General features: G+C 39.3%; 2 protein-coding genes across 2 annotated transcripts in view; both read right to left on the bottom strand.

Moving 5' to 3' along the window:
* Positions 1–20,000, bottom strand: part of LOC135206259 (myosin-11-like) — a 1,008,036-nt gene that overhangs the window by 326,814 nt on the left and 661,222 nt on the right. Inside the window, exon 3 of the mRNA XM_064237668.1 lies at positions 7,840–7,876. The gene's annotated coding sequence lies outside the window, so the exon portion shown is untranslated. The remainder of the gene's footprint in view (positions 1–7,839; positions 7,877–20,000) is intronic.
* The window catches only part of LOC135206330 (rRNA 2'-O-methyltransferase fibrillarin-like), a 25,129-nt gene continuing 23,651 nt past the window's right edge, over positions 18,523–20,000 (bottom strand). The window contains exons 3-4 of the mRNA XM_064237751.1: positions 19,120–19,171; positions 18,523–18,804 (exon numbers count right to left, since the gene is read on the bottom strand). Of these exons, the coding sequence (XP_064093821.1) occupies positions 18,523–18,804; positions 19,120–19,171 (334 nt within the window). The remainder of the gene's footprint in view (positions 18,805–19,119; positions 19,172–20,000) is intronic.

Raw genomic sequence — 20,000 nt, 5'->3', positions numbered from 1 at the left:
ATTTTCATATACTTTAAACCCTGGACGGTGTGATCATGAACTTTAGCTTTGACAAAAATGCAACAGTGAATTCCATTCATACGTCTTCAACAGGCAAAGTTCATCTTTTTTTTGCCTTTCAGCTCATGTATCTGAAAAAGATGCTAGTTTTGACTTTCTTATTCTTCCAACTGCCAAGAACTTCGAGAACTTGACGCCTCCGTAGATAGATAGAAGGAAGTTAACCACAATATTACAGCTATTAAAATTACAACCTCTTGAATATGGTCCAACAAAAGTACATGAAAATGCATATATAAATATTTAGATAAAAAAAAACATCGAAACTGGAACACTTGAAACCAGGATATAGAATATTTTCAGCATTTTGATTTTTATAATTTACTCTAAATACAGTTAAACAGAAGCGCACATTCGCACACACAGCAGTCCACTGATAAATTCTAAATAACATCTTAAAGACAAAAATATCCAAGTATTCCTTCATTGACATCTCTCCTGATTCCCTTTCCCGTCTCGGTCCTTACTGTAAAGAGAAGAAAAAGCAGTTCACGAAATCTCAGAAAAATGAAAGACGCGATTCAGCACCAAGTCAAAAGACAAACAGACAGCCAAGCAGAAGAACATGGCAGAAAAATCTGTCTTCTTATTTACCCCAAGGTCATGTGACTTATGAGGACAAAGTCGCGCATGTGATTCTTTCAGATAGTCGTCAACACACGCGAATGGGGCTGCCCTTTCGCTTCTCCTCTGTAACTATATGATGATTGATTGCAATTGACAGTATAAGGTTCGAAAGGTGTAACAGGAGGAAAGCCTCGCATTTGCACTATAAAGCATTGTTAGGAGAGGGTGGAAAGCAAGATGGAGAAAGATATGAAAGGAGGTACAGTAAAAGGAACGAAAGTAGTTGCAGCTAAGGGCCGAAGGGACGCTGCAAAGAACCTTAAGTAATGCCTACAGTGCACCGCATGAGGTGCATTGACGGCACTACCCCCCCCCCCCCCCCCTACGAGGTGTAACTTTATGACTTTTGCAAAAAATTAAAAAACAAGCTATGGGACTAACTTTAATCGGTTCTTATTTGAGACCAGTGTTAGTTCAAGAAACTATTTTTCTATCGACGATTTTTTCCCCCATTAGTTTTCTATTAACACCTTAAAATTCTCTCCTTATCCGATTCTGTCCTCTTGCTAGTATTGGTATCCAACCCCCCCACCACTCCCCCGGCTCCCTTCCGCAAATAATGTCTTAGCAATGAAGAGGAGAAGTTGTCTCCTCCTACTCTCCTCACCATACCCGCTCTATACCAGCTTCCTCACCCTGCTTAGTGATCATAAATCTCTTTTTAATTACCGTTAACATTTCTTTTACTAACGACCCAATCTTTGCTGGATTTTCTTTGCTTACAAATTCGTCAGATAATTGCTTGATATACTTCATTCAAGCTTCATTCCTTTTCAGTCCCTCTCTGTGTCTCTCTTTCTTAAACGACATACTTGATGGAGTTTTTTTTTTTTTTTTTAGTTTTTCAGTTTTTAAATGTATTCCGTTGGCAATGACAGATCCCCCCCCCCGCCCCAACACAGAATCAGTTTCACGCATCCGACCTGATTACACTCTCTGTTGCTTCATCTAGATTCCTCTCCCATTACCCATCCATTCACTCTTCCTCTATATATATCTCTCTCTCTAGAATCTTTCCTCATTGCCTACCAGTCCATTTCTTCTATCTCTCCTATCTTCTTCCCATCTTGATAATTTTCTTATTACACATAGTTCTACTCTCTCTCTCTCTCTCTCTCTCTCTCTCTCTCCCTATGCCTTCTGATTATCATTTTTCCTTCTCGTACCTTTCCCGTCTGGCTGCGCCAGAAAAACGCTTCCCTCCATCTCCCCATTCTCCATCTCTCTCACTCTCTCTCTCTCTTCGTTCAGGTTGTTATGACTTGTTTATCTTGACACGCTCGTCGTAAACTCGCGTCGCCGGCCTTTAACAGCCTCAACCGACAAATTACTCTGCTCATCAACGTCTTCTACCGCCTCCTACCCCTCCTCTTCCTCCACCTACGTGCCCTCCCTTCCTCCCTCCCTCCGCAACTCTTCTCTCCTACTCACTCATCCTCCCTTCGCACTTGGACTAGTACTATGTCGTACTACTACTACTACTACTACTATATGCTCCCGCTATTGCTACTATATCTACTCCTCTTTCCCTTCTTCCATGACTTCCATTCTCCCTCACCACTTACGCTATCCCTTCGTCTTTAATCATCACAATATCCAGTTTGAAAACAACAACAACAACAACTAACATCACAGCAGCAGCAACAACAGAAACTAATAAAATCTCTCCGTTTTGATTTTCATTGTGTATCTGACCACTACTAGTTCGCATTTACTGACTATTAAGATTTTCGTACCATTTCGCATTTTCCCTATTAACATTTCGTCTCTTCTTCCTTATGCGTCAAGTCCTACACTTTATCTCTCTCATGGATATCTAATATAATTTTTAATTTATATAAGGTTAATTTTAGCCATAGTCGTGCATTAAAGTTTCATGGGCCGCGGCTCATACAGGATTATACCGAGACAACCGTAAGATAGATCTTTATTTGGTGGCCTCGATTATACGATGTACCGGAAACTTAATTGCACCGAAGAAACTTGGCGTATTTAAAAAAAAAATCTATTGCTTAGGTCATCTTGATCTTAAACTTCTGTTGCCGCACTAACTTTCAGTGGTAAACAAATGGTAAAATCGGGGTTAAGTGTACCTCCTTATCTTTCGATATATTTGGGTATTGTTCCGTTTTGTCATGTCCTACTGAATAGAACCAATAAATGGTAAACAAATGGTAAAATCGGGGTTAAGTGTACCTCCAATTATCTTTCGATATATTTGGGTATTGGTTCCGTTTTGTCATGTCCTACTGAATAGAACCAATTTATTGGTTCTATTCAGTAGGACATGACAAAACGGAACAATACCCAAATATATCGAAAGATAAGGAGGTACACTTAACCCCGATTTTACCATTTGTTTACCACTGAAAGTTAGTACGGTAACAGATGTTAAGATGAAGATGACCTAAGCAATAAAAAAAAATAATTAAAATGCGTGAAGTTTGGCGTAATCAAGTTTTCTGTACATCGTATAATCAAGGCCACCAAAAAAAGATCTATCTTATGGTTGTCTCGGTATAATCCTTTATGAGCCGCGGCCCATGAAACTTTAACGCACGATTATGGCTAACTTTAACCTTATATAAAACAAAAACAACAGAGGCTAGAGGGCTACAATTTGGAATGATTGATGATCGGAGGGTGGATGATCAACATACCAATTTACAGTCCTCTAGGGCGGACAGAAAAAGTGCTGACAGTAAAAAATGTGGACAGACAGAAAAAGCCGGCACAATAGTTTTCTTTTCAGAAAACATCTTCCATGTTACCCAAAGAAAGCCAAGGTATCATCAAGATTGATATGGCAAGTACAATCTATCAAACAGATATCAATGTGCATATAAAAAGTACCAGGCATTTCTCTTCAGAATTTCAGGCCAACAGCATTTCAGCTGCTCAGCGTAACAGTACATCTCTCAAGCTATAAAGTCTTCCTTTGGGTGCTACAATAGTAAATAGGCTTCACTGCAAAAATAATGCGTTGTTGTATGTATAAAAAAAAAACTATTTATTCATTCATTCTATAACTACACTGGCAATAGCAAGGTACTATATTGTAAAACAACCAGCATAATCAATAAATATTAATTAGCCATCTCCCTCTGAACATATACTGTTACACCAGCATAATCAATAAATATTAATTAGCCATCTCCCTCTGAACATATACTGTTACAGGCTACAAAATCAAACGAAAATAGCTGCACGATATTTTGAATTCTCAACCCCAAACCCGACGACAATGCTCTTACATCTGCTTGGTTAGGCATTTAAAAATTATACTACATGAATGTTTATACACTATGGAATAAAAGTACACTCATTATTATATACAACATAACCGGAAGCTAACGAAAATACAATTTTCCTCTTTTCAAATGCATCAACTGAGTACAATTTTAGACGCAAATTCTCATAAATTCATACTCAATGCAAACAGCTGAGTCTCCCATTTATAAGAAAGCGTTTTCTTTGGATGGCTTTTGCAAGGTAGCCGAAGTTTTCAGTAACTAAGCTTTCTTAGGTATGTTTGGTAACTTCATATCTATCTACCTGTATAAATATATATGCATATAAATATATAAATATAAATATATGAATATAAACAAACAAACACACGCATAACACAACACAAACATACACATATAGTATCTATATATAAGTATATATATATAATATATATATATAGAGCCCCACTCAAAATTTGTTAAAGTTTTTATTCAATAAATTATTTACAAAAGATTAGAAAATAAACACCTTCCAAAGAATTTCAAATGATGTATCGAGGAAACATCATTCCAGCCTAAATCCTAAAACCAAGGTTTATAAGAAGAAAAAAAGTGCGCTAACAAGCAAAAAATGGGAGAATGTGGGTGAATGAAAAAAAAGAAAGAAAAAAAAACATTTACATGCATATTTACTTTTAAGCCACAGGAACGTGTGCGTACTCATGAAAACTCATACGCATCTCCTATTATAAGCCGAATGAGATTATAATGCAAGATCTCAATTATGACATGACAACATTTATTTTGACGACTAACTGATCCCTTAAGTCATCTTTTTTATTTTTCCCCTTTCTTTTTCCTTCCTGCGTCCCCAGCTGCGACCCAAATCAGTCAAATAACAAATAAGTACACAAAACACCCCTTGGCTCAACAGAGGCATACCTACTAAATCATAAAGGACCGCGCCCATGATGTTTATTGTCTAGTACGGGTACAATCTTGGGGCACAATACACCTCTCCTCTCCAGCTACGACATATTTCAGAAAAAATGCTTAACTGGATATCATCATGATCCGACACTAAGTAGTTTATATTCCAGGAGGCCTAGCGGAACTCATATTTTATAATTAACTGTAGACCAAAGCTGAGAAGGCGATGGGGAATGATGTTCGTCATTGGAATTATCTTTCTCTCTGAGTTTTCTTCAAGAGAAGTGTCAATAGAATGAGTTTTCTTCAAGAGAAGTGTCAATAGAAATAATGATTATTATTATTATTATTATTATTATATATGATAACACCTAAATGCACTTAAAAATTGTAAAATTAATAAAGTATAGTATCAAATTAAGGATGAAAATGGATACATTAAACAACACAATATTAAAAGGCGAGTAACGTAATATATATATTTATTTTTCTATTCTTATAACCGTTCAGTAATCTACAAAGAATTGTCAGTTTACACCAGGGGTCCGGTAAAGCCTGTCCCGTCTACATTAAAGAACTGAATATTGAAAACAACGCCAATGAACACAGTGTTGATACACCTCATATCGATATGAAAAAACAGCGAATTATTTAGACCGGAAGGTCTGACTCCAGACGAGACCCTCAGGGATGAAATCACCCCAATCAATCACCCCTTTTGCCATCTGTCCTAAATCTACCGGTTCGTTTTCTTCACCCATCCACCTTTCCCCCATCAGCTCCTTTCCCAGCCTCGCTTCTCGTCTCCTAATCTTCCTCCTCCTCCAATAACGTCCTCCCTCCCAGAAACCACCCATCCCCCCACCCGTGCCCGCCCCGCTAAGCGATAACAGTGATTACATTCTCATCATCCCCACGGCCGCTGCCACCGGTCGGGCGTCTCCTCCCGCCCGCTCCGCCCCAGAGGCATAATCAGCGTCGGAATACTTAAGCCATTTACGGCCGAGGACTTTGATTAACAAAAAAGAAATCGTCGTCTCCTCGCCTCGAATAAGCCCCTTGATAGAATCATTAGAATCGCCCAACAGGAAAAAAGGAAGGATTCTGAAGTCAGCAGAATAAGGAATCAAACAAGAGGCTTCTTTTAACTGGCGAGATCGAGAGGCCTAAAGGGGCCGCGGAACAGAGAGAGAGAGAGAGAGAGAGAGAGAGAGAGCGACTCCTCCTCTCTGGGAAGGAAGCGAGAAGACAAATTATGGGGACACGCCAGTTCTAATAATAGTTTCCGAAGATCGGATTCGTCGCATTAAACTATGTGCCTGATGTGAAAACACAAAATACACACACACACACACACACACACATAAATGTTTGGTGATGTTCTGAAGAAACCTCGTTCTATAAAATTGTTCTGATATTTTCAGCCATTTCTGAGACAGATTATACCTTTTTATGAGGTCTATAATTAACAGTGTGAATATATTTGTTACCCATCTGCTGATACCTACTACCAGCAAAGGGTATTTAGTATTTAGTATGCGTGAAACCCGAAGCGTTAAGGCAAATTGTAAGGCAAATTGATTTAACATCAATCTCCTCTCTCTCTCTCTCTCTCTCTCTCTCTCTCTCTCTCTCTCTCTCTAAGCGATTGCTGGCATAGCCTTCACTCTCTCTCTCTCTCTCTCTCTCTCTCTCTCTCTCTCTCTCTCCATTCTAACAGGTCATCAAATGAGAGTCCGGCATTATAAAAATACAATATTTATTTAACAATGGAAAGATAATAATTCAAGTCTCACAGACTAACTAACTCAGTTAACCCCAGTATTTAAATGTCTTAATCAGTAATTAGTCACACCAATTATCTCTTCTCCACACGGGACTCTCTGTCCTCTAGGACTCTCGGTCCCCTTGCCAGAATCGCCTGTTACAAAGACACGAGAACTTACTCGTAAGCACACACAAGTGTAAAGACAAAGTCAAAAGATTAAATGAACATCTTTACAAAAATGTCAAACAGACCATCCCTTTGGCTAAAGTAATACAACACTTACCCATTACAGCCCAGAATATCACACACTTAATTAGATAAACTTTCGCAGAGCTCTCCCCGCATTCTGCCTTTCTCGCATAGACCTCTCTGCAAGTCTCCCCAAAGACTTGGCTAAAGATGCCATTATGAATAGGCATAGTTCGTACATGTACATATGAACTCACACAAAACTGGTAACAACCAGTTTCCAAAGGCACTTGAACAAGACCCCATGAACTGACGAACATTGACCCGCTTAAACTATGCATCAGAAATGATTTATCAGCTTTCTCAGGTCGTTGCTTCAGACTGTCTCTATGGGTAGTCTGCGCATCCCAAAAAGGTCACAGCACATCACATTGGCATATTAAATATATTATCAATTATAACCCCTTTCATCTCACACATTGAAGATGGCGATATTCTACAAAACACAATAAAAAGACCATGGCGGCATTGTTTTTGTAATCAAGTTAAATCAGCCTAGTCGATAAAAGGAAGTTGACAACAATTCGGCAGCCCTTTCGTGGAAAGTCTTGGTAATTATTTTGTGGCAGGCGAAAGAGAAAAATGATTTGAATGCGGAGGAGATCCTTAGTGCGCGACATTTCCGTTTTTCTATTTTACTTTTCCACCGATTGTCTTGCTTGAAACAGACTCCAGTGTTAAGCTGCCATGGATACCAAGCATTGATCCGCAGTAACCTGATCTCAACTGATTTCAAAGAGAGTTTTAAGATTTATCCACGACTTATGAAGTTTTGATCGTTTTCCACTATTATGAGATGACTAACACAGACTCATTAATTCACAGATCTGGTCATCGAAGTCCAGATTACAAAACACCTCAAGACGGCGCCAGGAACAAAAGAGCGCTGAGCAGGACCTGTTTACCGAAGACACACTAAGTCCCCTTTTTTCAAGTAATAATAGTAGCCATCAGAACAAAAATGTTCGCACTCACCAGTCTGCGGCTTCCTTTTGGGGAGATTCAACAGAGCCTGAAATGAACACATGAGAAACATTCAATATCTTATCGAGGAAATAGAAAGCAGGTAATATAATATAAATGCATTCTAGCATCGAAAGCAGCCATTTGTTTCCTTTTTCCATCTACTCTTCAATTACTTTGAAGATTGCACTCTGGAAGACATTGCAATTTGCCTATGTAAATCTGGCGCTCTACTGGCATGGCCAAACTATGTTTGGCCACTCTTTATTTCTTACAGTGCTCCGAGTGGTTTAATGATGTCCTTGACTTGAGGCCAGATTTTAAACGTTATTCACTTCCGGGTAAAACACAGGTCACGCCCTTTTCATGCTGAGTTTGCCACCAAATATTTCGGTTGCCTGTTAGATCTTAGTTTTTGGTCAAAGTAAGACCTTACTAGCTTTATTTCGCATTCATCTTATTATGGACTCTATTCACTTCAATAAATAAATAGATATTTGAGAAAAAAGTCGACATCACTGGGAAAAAATATGACTATATCAGTATTGGTGATGAATTACAATTAATGAGATTGTTTTTGGTTATTTATTTTCACTTATCCATTTGTTCTTCATTCACAAATGCTTTTATCTCCTCTTTGCTTCGATTTCATAAAAAGACATTCTATTCTGAGGACACCAGTTTATTTAGCTACATATATTTTTCTAGCCTGAAAAGATTCTGCGCACAATAATAATAATAATAATAATAATAATAATAATAATAATAATAATAATGTGGCGCCGTGGCAGAGAGGTTTAGGATATCAATGAACTGGTAAAGCAACACTAGGGTTGGTCAGTCGTTTGATGGGTAACCGCTTCTCCTTCGGCGTTGGTTCCTTGGGAAAGGATCTTACCAAAATTTCCTGTCTACTCAGCTGGTAAATGAGTACCTATCCCCGATGGGGGTAGGGTCCAGCTATGGGTTAAATAGCAAAACTCACCAATGATATAAAACAGAAATGAAGGAGTGCCAACAGAACAAACTATTCGGAACCAAGAAAGTGAAATAAAGTCGAGAATGGATGACAAGAACAGAAAAAATATGGACTCATGCAAAATAGTGTGCTCCTGGAAACAGCGCAAAAAATAAGAAAAGTAATGGACTCCTAAGGAAGCAGTATGTCACCCGGAATCCCACACTATAAAACCACCCAGTCGAAATAATGACTGTGAAATAATAATAATAATAATAATAATAATAATAATAATAATAAATAATATAATAATAATAATAATATAATAATAATAATAATAATATGGTAGTGAAGATACAAAACGACACCCTTAGCAACAAATGAGTTTTCGAAGGTAAAAATACGTTATATTCTGTAATTCCCAAACTGAAATAAAAGTCCAAAATGGATAACAAGAACAGTAAAAATATGGAAGCGCACAACCAGTGCTGCGATAAATTAGCACTGGAAACAAAATACGATCTAATGGACGAAAAAGAAAGAAAAAACTAAATCATTCCGACTCAAATGCTGAACGGCAAAAATAAATACGATGTTATCAACAGATACAGAATATTAATTCATAAAACACTCACCAAACAACCGTAGTTATCGTCGCATCACCTGTTGCGAACTGGCCCGGATCAAATACAGAAAAAATTTTACGGAAAAGTGTATGGAATATCGAAGTAAAATCTATGGACAGATTTAGAGTAAATTTAAAAAAAAGAAAAAAAAAAGCGAATACTTTTCAACGGAAAATCCACAGCATTTATAGAGAAAATATTTTCCATCATCGGGGAGAGCCATCATTTATAACTTTTTTTTTTAAGAAAAGGTGAATAGATATCTATTCTTCGGTGTTAAGAAATAAGTTTCCAATTTCAAATTTTACAAGGAAGGTTTTATGAATGGCTTTAACGATTGTGGAGGTACGTTGATTTATATTTTTTTGGAAAACGCCATAATTCCAAGAACCGATATTCAAACTTTTTTTTTTTTCTGATTTTAAAACTCGTTCATGGTCTTCATTTCACTCAAGATTTCAAATGATTTCCAGTTTCATCTGACAATTTCAATATCTAAAGCTTTACCGAATTCAAATGCCCTCAGATTTCAAGTAACCTAAACACTAAGTAATTCCAGAGAGTGTTTCCTTTCTAAATTGTTACATCACTACCAACTTCTGACTTAATTCAATCGGTAACATTAAATTACACTTTATATTGCAAATATTCTGTCATTTCAAATCTCGACACCATGAAAGAATCGAGGAAGGAAAGAAGAGGGAGAATTCTCTAGAAACAGAAGGTCTAATGAGGCGACGGAAGTGTTAAAATGAAAGGTTTCTGGCGTCTTAGGAAGGCAGAGAGCTCCCAAGATGGATGTGAGTGGCGCATTGTGTCAGAAGGCACCTTACGCTGCAGATGATCTTTCTACGCGGAAGGTTTCATTATCTTCAAGTCATTCTTTAGATCTTAAGCACAACCAGAATAAAGTAATAATAATGAGGAAACAAAAAATGGAAAAAACAACGTAATCCTGCACGAAAGGCGAATCCTTCACTCTTCTCACTCAAGTGACCTGTAAGAAAACCCTTCAGTTGCAGATACCTCACGAAAACGCAACATATGACCTCAAAATTTTGCTTTCACTTAAAACACTTATCAGATTCATGTAAACGTCATATGCCATATCGATGTCTGCACATTTTGATTAATAACGACATTAATAAAGGGGAATACGCGTTTTTCCATTATTAAAGAGTAATTTACAAGGATTAGGATGTCTCAAAGGCTTGTTAGTCCATCCGAGGTATCACTGGGAGCAGGTTTTATTGTTCTTTCACAGTGTCCTAATGATTTTGTCTAGCTTTCTTTAAAACTCTTCCACACTGTTGCTGTTTACAACTTCTGGTGGCAGTTTATTCCATGTGTCACATAATCTTAAGCGGGCAGTATTTTGAGAGAGAGAGAGAGAGAGAGAGAGAGAGAGAGAGAGAGAGAGAGAGAGACTTAAGTCTGATTTCACACCAAATCTTCCTGTTTTGATGTTATTGCTGTTTTGACGGAATGGACACTCAGCCTAGTTCTTCTTCTTTCTCTCTCTCCCCCAAACCCACAACAGTCAACAGAGAGAGAGAGAGAGAGAGAGAGAGAGAGAGAGAGATCACATCACCATCTAACATCTACATAAACAAAACAATAAAGAGAAGAAGTGGGGAGAGGGGGTGGGGAGCCCAGAGAACTAAATAAAAAGGGGCGAGAAACACGAGCTAGACACAGCCATACACCTTCCACCGTATATACACTTCCGACGAGCGACTGATACAATAGAGGCCTTGCAGTATGAATAATAGTCGGGGGAAAAGAGGGGTGACTCCATGAATAATGCTGTTGCATCCAAAACTTTAGCACAACTCCCCAGGACAAACCCCCCCCCCCCCCCTTCTCCCTTTTCCCTTTCCTTCTCGTACTGCCAGTCTCTATTTGCGTGTGCGTCTCTCTCTCTCTCTCTCTCTCTCTCTCTCTCTCTCTCTCTCTATATATATATATATATATACACAAATATATTTTTTCTTTCCTTTCTTCTTCATCATGAAGTCGTTTCCCCTGACTGGGGTTGGCTTGCGAAAGGTGGCAATGCAGCAATCATTGCCACATTCACACTCGAACAGTGTCGTGGATGAACCGCCGGTGCAGAGAACTTCAACCCAAAATTTCTAAAGTAATCTTACGTTAACTGTTCGCTTAGGGATAAATTATATATATATTATATATATATATATATATATATATATATATATATATATATATACATAAGTATTTGTTAGAGGTGGAGAAATCGTTTTTTTGCCATATTTGATAACTGTAAACGCTCGTCTCGCTCTCTCTCTCTCTCTCTCTCTGTAGCACTGATTATACAGTATATATTTACATAGACAAATGCATATTCATATTTCGTATCCCCGAGGAGCCAGTGGTCTCACTATCGTCTGGTCTTACTCTATACGCTCTGTGCATTGAGGAGTCCCCTCCCTCTGTAACGCGAGGAGTAACAGATTTGACTGTTATCTTGTTTTCGGTATTTTAGGTAATTTCACTGATCTCGGTTTAGAGTGCTGGGCTCAGGTATTTCAATGTTTCCACTAAGTGTTCTAGATATTTTTTCATATGTCATTCGGTGTATTCTAGATACTATGTTTATTTTCATGTTAGAAAATGACCTTAATATAATACTCGATGACTCATGTTAATTTCTCCTTTCGCGTCTAAGACATTTTATAGATGACCTTCCTAATTTACTCGTCGATATTTGAGATATTTTCCCGATCACCTTTTAACTATTTGAAAACATTCATTGACGACGGGCTTCGGGGCCCGATCGAAATAATTTTCCAAATTTAATTTGGAATAATACATAAAAAATGAAAATGGTTAATGTTCCACTTTGACTGATGTTGCCCCACCCCCCCCCCATCTGTTTTTATTACTATTAGTGTAAATGATGATATCTTAAACAGCCTAATACTTAGAACAGAAAGATTCGAAAATATGAGCCATAATACTTTGCCCGGTTTAGGTCCGAAAGTCACGGCCAATAACGCCCATATCAAGAAATGAAAGTGTCATTTGTTAATGAATACTAATAATGATAATTATAAAACTACTACTGTTACTATTATTACAGATAATAAAATGGACGTAAAAATACCACGAATACAGACCTACACAAAGACGTGAGCACATCCCGCACAATCCCGAATGTATCTTCACAATCCCCATATGTATCATTCATCAAGCGGCATTAAGCCCACTAGCATCCTCCCAAGTGCTCCATAAACGAGTCTATCTCTACATATCATCTAGAAACGGCTGTATATCTTAAACTGAGATTCGCCCTATAACGAGCTGTCTCCTTACACTGTCAAGCGACTATGAATGCAATAAAGCTTTCTAACCTCGTACGTCTCTCTCTCTCTCTCTCTCTCTCTCCTTTCCATCGTCGGGTCACTCTGCAGTGCAGATCCATCCCCCTCCTGCGATGTTGCCATCTCTTTACGAACCCTTTCCTTAATTACTACGTAAAGGACGGACGTCTGCCGCTTCAAAACGCGTCGAATCCTAGAGGCTCAAATATCTGATTACCTCGATTTTCAATAGGCTCAAAGACATTTAACATCAAGGAGGCATACGAGTTATGTTTATATTACATTCATTCGTCTACTCGTGTGGCCCTTTCTTTTGTAAAGAAAACCCAGAAAAAAAACTGCTACTACTACTACCACCGCGTTAAGGTTTCCAAAAGAAAAATAGAGAGAGAAAGAGAGAGAGAGAAAAAAAAGAAAAGATGACCGTGCCGGCAACTTTACCATCAGCGTAACATAAAAAAAAAAAAAATATTCCCTCGGTGGCAACACTGGCGGGGCCTCCTAACTCGACGATGGACACGGGAGAAGTTTACGACTTTGACATAAACTTATTTTTGGTGGTTATATGCGTTTTAATTGCCACTGCAGCAGCACTTACCATTTATGAGGAGTCGCTCGAGGACCCTCAACACTCGCCCCCTTCACCCTTAAAACCCTCCAGTCCCCACCCCCGGCCCCTCACCCTCCTCGGCCCCAGGGTTCCCCTAAACACTGCCATTCAGCTCTTCAGGATTATACGGTTACGGATATGAGCGAGGGAGGGTTGGGGGGGGGGGGGGCGGGGTGGAGATATACGTGAGGTTAACGGGAGGTGGGAAAGGGCCTTTAAGAAGGGGAGGTAAAAGGGTTGTTAAGAGAAGAGTGATGAGATTTGAGTGGGGTGGAGGACGGGTGATGGCTACGCTTTAAGGGAGGTGGGAGGAAGGGAGATGCTGCAGAATCAAAATGATTGATTTCGTAAATGTGACAAATAAGTCCATAATCTACTATCTACCCATATATACAATAAAAGGCAATTTCTTTCTGCCTGTTTGTTCGCTATGCAGGCCCAGACTATGAAAGCTACGGCTACCAAATTTTTACCACAGACTTCCCTCCCCACCAGGAAGGTTTTCGTCAAAATCCAAAATTCAAGGCCCATGTCTAAGGGGGTCATAACCCCTCTTTTTAATACCCCTTGTTTTTTTACAACTTTTGGACTTGAGAACTAGGGGTAGCAAATTTTTACCACAGACTCCCATCCCCCACAGAATGGTATTAGTCAAAATCCGAAATTTGAGGGCTGTTTCTAAGGGGGTGATAATCCCTCTTTTTATGAAAAAGTGGGGTTATGACCCCCTTAGAAACCCCTCACTTTTTACAACTTTCGAAGTTAACAGCTAGGGATACCACATTTTTACCATAGACTCTCCTCCCAAGAAAGGTTTCAGTCAAAATCCAAAATTCGAGGGCTGTTTTTAAAGGGGCCATAACCTTTCTTTTTCATAACTCCTCACTTTTTACAACTTTCGGAGTTGAAAGGTTGGGCTACCAAAATTTTGCTATAGACTCCCCTACCCCTCAAAATCTGAAATTTGAGGGTCGTTTTCTAAGGGGATCATAACCCTTCTTTTTCGCACCCCCTCATTTTTTACAACTTTCGGTGTTGACAGCTAGAGCTACTAAATTTTTACCATAGACTCCCCTCCACCCCAGGAAAGTCTTAGTCAAAATCCAAAAGTTCAAAGCCTCTCATTTTATACAACTTTCGGAGTTTACGTCTATGTAGAAGTGTTTCTATAGGTACAAAGAGGCTCCCCACAATATGAGGGCCATAATGCACCCTCAATAATTAGGGGGGGCAACCCTTGCCTCAGAATGGGGGCCCGAGGGTTTCCCACTTACCGACTTACCGACCAGGGGGAGAAGGGTGTGTAGCCTACCCCGACCTTGAGAGGAGACGGGGCACAGGCCCCGTTTGGAATTTGTGCCCAGAGGGTAAAAGATGGGCATGCTTCATTCAATTTTGTACCATGAGTTAACATAATTGACTACGAGCACATTTAACATCAATATCAGAGTTTAACTATAGGCTGAGTTTTATCAAGGGCCGTTTAAGGGAGCCTAGCAAGGAAAATCTTTCTCGAGCAACTTGTTGTAACATGTAAGTGCCTGCCATCGGCCGGCAGTGCCTAGCTGAGCTGATCAGTGACGAAGTAGAATTGGCTAAGGAAAGATGTATGTCCAGGTCATTTGGAAGTGAATGCGTGCTTGATAACACGTCCGAAGGATGGGTACAACTGCTAGAAATATATAAATAAACACTCCGACATTTACCACATTCTCTGAGTTTAACGCCGTAATATAAAAACTATCATGTTCACATTCTAATGGTAAAGTGAAATGACCAAACTTCAAAATCAACAAATGGGAATGTAAAAAGATCTCACCAATTAGAAAATATTTTTTTTATTTTTTTTTAATGTGGCCAAAGGTTTGAATGTGAGGAATGTTATATATATTCGTAAAGTAGGTTAAGTAAATTCAGCATTCCAGAATCACTAAAAATAACATTATTATCAGTATTCATAAAACGTAACATTAGTGTTCATCTATAAAGATATATACATATATATATATATATATATATATATATATATAATATATATATATACAGACACACACACGCACATATATATATATATATATATATATATATATACCTATATATATATATATATATATATATATATATATATATATATATATATATATATATATATATATATAAGGACATGGAGTAACTTACGAAAAACCGAGGAGTAACAAATATCCAAAACTTAGCTTGCATAGATATTCTATAGAGAACAATAATGCTACGTTTTTATAAATACTGATAATTATTTTATTTTTTGTGATTTTGGAAAGCTGAATTTACGTAACCTACTTTATAATATATATATTATTATAACCTGCTCATTCCTTATTAAACAATGTGGGGATGTGACCTTCTGGCACTTCTAAAATGGCCTTGTGAGGTCTGACGAGGTTTATAAAAAAAAAAATCTACGGCTGAAGGCCAATATTACTGAAAGAAGGAATTTACATAAAACTCTGGTCTTTAGTTTAAATGAGCTATATTTACATTTAAATTACATGTAAGTCCAGAAATTAAGGTAGTTGATTGCAGGTCCACCGGATACACATGGCTGGGAAATGACCCAGACCCAGAGAACTGATTTGCGCAAAGCGGGTTATTTAAATGCAAGCGTCATAACCAAGGGTTCCCAATATTTCTCTCACAATCAGGCTCGATCATTGTCTGCAAAGACATTGCAATCTAGCATCAGTACTAAGGCGATGGACACGTGGGAAACCGTTGCACATTACTTGCTCTTAGCACTGCATATTAAATAAAGCTCACTTAAAGGGGCATAAAATGACTGGGAGCTTATATATACAGAGAGGAATACTATGTTGTTTGAGTAACTAGGGGGATGTTTAATATCATTACTAGCATCTCAAGGGGAATTAATCACAGTATTGAACCAAAATTGGGGAGTGAGAAGCTGAACCAAGAAAGGGGGAAAGTCGCCTTGGAAGGATGAAACGAAATACAGACAAGAGACAAAAACGATTCACTGACAGCACTAGGATCCCCAGAGGAGCATGGGGGCAAAAGGGGGGAAGTGGTGTTCCGCAGGTGAGAGGCATCTGGCTTCTGAGACCTTTCTGGAATTTCTGAGAGCGAGCTGATGTGGCCTCATCCTTTTAAAATATCTCAGCATCGATGTGCTTCTCCCCCATTCAGGACACCTGGGGAGACTAATTCTAGGCAGCCAATGGGGAGTAGAGATGATTTAGGGAATACGGAGGCTTTCAGTTCAGAGGGGCAACTAGAGAATATGTGAAATTGTTTATAAAGAGGTATTACTTTTCCTTGGTTCTGGCTTAAAATCCTGAACACCACCCCATTCCAGAGGACATTTAAACCCTAGACAGATTGGAATGGACAAGGCAAGCCAGAAACAAGGACAAATGACAAATAAAAATTAATGAGCCTTCTATACTCCCTTAGGTGAACTTATAATATAAAATAGATCGAAACTCTGCAGATGATGATATTCATGAAAGTTTTCTTGCCAGGCAGAGAATTTAAAATAATATAATTCTTGAAAAGTAATGAATCAATGAAATCAAAGAATAAAGTGTGCCGTGACAAAAGAAACTAACAACTAACGATTTCCTATAGCACAATAAAGAAAAATTAAATTTTATTACTCTTAAAATATAATGTCATACTGGGAATGACTGTTAAATGAACAGCAAGCAATGGTTAGATAAATTAACTTAACCTACAGGGTTAATAGTATACTTAATTCTATCATGTATAATACTGTCAGCTTATTGTTTAAGGCAACACATGCTATTATTTGGCCCTGGTGTGGCAATATGATGCATTCGTAAGGGTGTTAATAGCCCTAAGATTTTAAGAATCTTTGTCTCATGTCATGAAGACGATGCATAACAGCATTAATTTCTCCATAGGGAACATTAGTATAGATTAATAGGGATAGAATTAATAAAGTAGTTCTCCGTAGAGAGGAAGGAAATTTGACAAAATGAAAGTCTCACCAGAGACACTATCAATATCACATAATAAACACTGGAAATATCACATAATAAAGAGACTAGGAAGGAACATTAAATCAGCAAATCAAAACAATGTATAAATGAGCCAGGCTTTGAAAATATATCTAAAGTTATAGCAATTTTTGCTGGCAAAAATTTTTCCTAGTCACATGGAATGCTGGGTGCCTAGAATAGGGCACTATGCCAATTGTGGCACTTTTATGATAGTCGTTCCCAACGAAGTACTAATCTATAAAGCCAGAACAGCTGGTGGGTGGGGCTCTGCATAAGCGGAGCATTCAATGGAAATAAATGCCTGAAGGCGATGATGAAGAGGAAAGGAAACTATGGGAGAGAAGGCATAGACAGTACAAAAATAGAAAGTTACAAAAGGATAGGAAGGAAGTAAAAGTAGCAGAATCTGGCACTCTCCTCTGGATGGAGAGGGTCAGAATTCTCTATAAGGGGGTGGCACTGTGCCAGACCCTAGTGTGGAGAGACTATTGACTCTCATAAGGTTTCTGAAAACCTCAATGCCGTTTTCCCTTCTTCTTTTGACCTCTTAGAGGTTGGTTTGACGATGCCATGGGGGGCTTTGAGAGACTCAAGCCCTTTGAAGATGCTGGAGGGGCATCGGCTGCAGCTGCTGTGACACCCGGGACACTAGCATTCGTCCCCGTGCCTAATGCTATGTGACTCGATTCCCTGAGTTCTTCAACCAAATAGGATTTGGCAGAGTCATTACTCTGGGACCGGTTAGCCGCTGACAGAGTGGGAGTGGAGGAGGTAATGGTATTCAGGATGGGCATACAAGCTGGGATGACCGACTCCGGGGCGGTTTGTGAGGCCACACCATTGGTGGAGTGTCCGCTATGGTCATGGGTGTCCTGGAGGATTTCTATTGGAATTGGCTCTTCCTCGACTGCCGGCATAAGTAGTGGAGCCAAGCCAGAGGATGGAAAGCAACTGTGACATAGAGCTCTGGGAGGGAGACTTGAGTCTTGCCTTGGCACTGGCACTGAGGCCGTTCCTGGCTTAGTGTTGAATGTGGCTCAACTTCCATGTGGGACGGAGCTTGGCACTGCCTGACACCTTCAAGTGGCACTGGCCATGCAAGGGTAGTTCTTGGAGGCCTGTGGAATGGGTCTGGAGCTATTTAAGGGTGGAGGCTCTGAGACAGTACAAAGGTAGGAGGAGACGTAAAATCTGGTCCTAGCAGGGTGTCATAACCTCCTGGAATATAGGTTGCTACTGCCATGGTACATATCTTAGAGCGGTGAGGTCGTGTGACTCTCAACTGGACAGTAGGCAAGAACATCTTGACATGGTTGAAGCTCTCTACTGGGATGAATTGGTGCCTATCAACCCGAGCTCCATAAGGAATTTTATCCTCTCGAATGATGGATACCTGTGCCCCAGTGTTGTTGTAACCTCGGACCTAGGGAACAGGATAACAACTTCTGGGAGGTGCGACAAATATAGGCCCTGAGCAGGAGGGCCTAGAGCTGAAGGATTCGTCACTGTCATAGCAATGGCAGAAACAGGAGCTTTCTTAGGGCATCCCACCTAGGCAACAGTGTGGCCATGCACTTTGCATGAGTCACAGAAGCTCTTACTAAAATCAGGCCTGGGCCTGTTTTTTTTGGTTCAATGGCCATTATTCTTACTACTATGATGATGGGATAGTCCACTATGGGGAGTAGCGGCAGCGTGATGAGGAGGATCTACTGATCCGTGGTGTGGCCTTGTTTACTGCTACACCCACACACAAGTTTCCGTGGAGGATTATTGGGGCGCTGGGTATACTGAAAGGTGGCAGCAGAGTGAGAGGGAGAGCAGGGCAAATTTTCTTCTTTAAAGACCTCTGCAGCGGATGGTGGGTGTCGTAGGAGTCCGCCTTTAAATGAGGTACTTACCTTCAAACATATCTGTTATATTGGCAAGAGTGCGCCCAAGTGTAAGAGGTGATAGGCACAGTGCATTAATGCGTAAGCGGTCAACACACCTATTTTCTGTCAATTAAACGGAATGCAGTGGGAGTTTTCTTCCAGTTACAGATGTGTGTGACATTGGTGACTGACTTTTCTTTAGCAGGTGTTTAATGCTCTTGCTGGAAAAAAGTTTAAATGCTCTTAATGGAAAATGTTTGACTGGAAATAAAGACGAAAAAGATGTCTAAGTAACTATCCTTGAAACGTTAGAAATTTCTAATGACAAGTTTCTTCCAGCGGAATTCCCAACCGGTCTGGTCGTTAAAGCAAATATTCATCGATTCAGTTCACTGTAGCTTATTTTCACACAGAATATTCCAATAAAATCATCAACAAAAGCATCGTAACACTGATTTTCCTGTGCGGTTCCTTCTGAATAAAATTCAGCGTTGTTTTACACAACATGCTGTTATAAAGCACACCAAAACCACCAGACGCCAAATCAGACAAAAACTGTGAAACCAGTGACATGGTTTCCGGGAACCAATTCCAATTTTTTTTCAAGAGGAAAACCTTATTAAAACGCTCATTAGGAATGCAAACCGACACAAAAATAACGAAGCCAAGACAAAACTGTGATGTTATTGCGCGGTCTCTCTCCATCAATAACATTCATTCCCATTACGTGGTACTCCAGCAGGAT

This window comes from Macrobrachium nipponense, chromosome 29 (assembly GCF_015104395.2).
Source record: "Macrobrachium nipponense isolate FS-2020 chromosome 29, ASM1510439v2, whole genome shotgun sequence".
Classification (NCBI taxonomy): domain Eukaryota; kingdom Metazoa; phylum Arthropoda; class Malacostraca; order Decapoda; family Palaemonidae; genus Macrobrachium; species Macrobrachium nipponense.
The sequence above is the reverse complement of the archived record's forward strand: the minus strand, read 5'-3'. Positions and strand labels throughout refer to the sequence as shown.